The sequence below is a fragment of the Diadema antillarum genome, unplaced genomic scaffold (genome assembly GCF_040938485.1).
Source record: "Diadema antillarum isolate AM-2024a unplaced genomic scaffold, OU_Dant_1.0 seq00000483_RagTag, whole genome shotgun sequence".
Taxonomy (NCBI): domain Eukaryota; kingdom Metazoa; phylum Echinodermata; class Echinoidea; order Diadematoida; family Diadematidae; genus Diadema; species Diadema antillarum.
Window position 1 is genome coordinate 245,279 of NW_027271446.1, and position 842 is coordinate 246,120.

The 842-nt window shown below is 53.9% G+C and overlaps 1 protein-coding gene across 1 annotated transcript; it reads right to left on the reverse strand.

Moving 5' to 3' along the window:
• Nucleotides 1–210: 210 nt before the first annotated feature.
• LOC139733567 (uncharacterized) lies at nucleotides 211–621 on the reverse strand. Its single transcript, XM_071644377.1, has one exon. The coding sequence runs from the start codon at nucleotides 619–621 to the stop codon at nucleotides 211–213; it is 411 nt and encodes a 136-aa protein (XP_071500478.1).
• Between the last annotated feature and the right edge of the window lie 221 nt (nucleotides 622–842).

Genomic DNA, 842 nt, shown 5'->3' on the forward strand with positions numbered 1-842 from the left:
TGGAGTAGTTCCGTAGAGATGTGAGGTCAGCAGCAACGACGGGTGTGGCTGAACAGTCCCACCCTCGAGTGGCAGTCCCTCTGGCATTTTTCGCAATGTTGTTTGTTTTTACGGCTGGCACTCTCTCTGCTTCCGCCTTCTTCTCTTCTCAGCCAAAGCTGCATTTCTCGCATCCTCAGCCACCTTTACGCCAGATTTCACAGTTAAGCGTCAGGAAGACCGGTCCTCAGCAAGGCTCTCCCAGGAGGAGACGTCGATGTTGCACTGCTTCATGTCTCTTTTGCAGACGTCTTTGAAGCGAAGGCGGAGGCGCCCAGTTGGTCGTGTGTCCTCAGCGAGTTCTCCATACAGGATGTCCTTTGGGATTCTGCCTGCATCCATCCTGCGCACGTGGCCGAGCCAGCGCAAACGTCTCTCCCTCAAGATGGCCACCATGCTCTTCATGCCTGCTCGCTGTAGTATCTCCGTATCTGGGATTTTGTCCTGCCAACGGACGTGGAGAATGCGTCGTAGGCATCTGAGGTGGAAGCTGTGGAGTCTCTTTTCATGCCTTGCGTAAGGGGTCCATGCATCGCTGCTGTAGAGGAGGGTGTTAAGCACACAAGCTTGGTAGACACGCATCTAATTAGTCTTTTCCGTGAGACTGGAGTTATTCCAGACTCTGTGGTGCAGTTTCGACATAACTGCTGCGGCCTTGGCGATTCTGCTGCTCACTTCTGTTTCCAGTGTGTGCGAGCTTGAGATAGAGGACCCAAGGTAGGTGAAATTTCCCACAGTCTCCAGCACATGCCCATCAATGGCGATGGTTGGGGGATGGTCTGTGCCCAGAGCCATGGCGTTTG

What these genes read in the sequence shown, in the direction of transcription:
- LOC139733567 (XM_071644377.1), bottom strand. Translation starts at nt 621, where the DNA reads ATGCGTGTCTACCAAGCTTGTGTGCTTAACACCCTCCTCTACAGCAGC.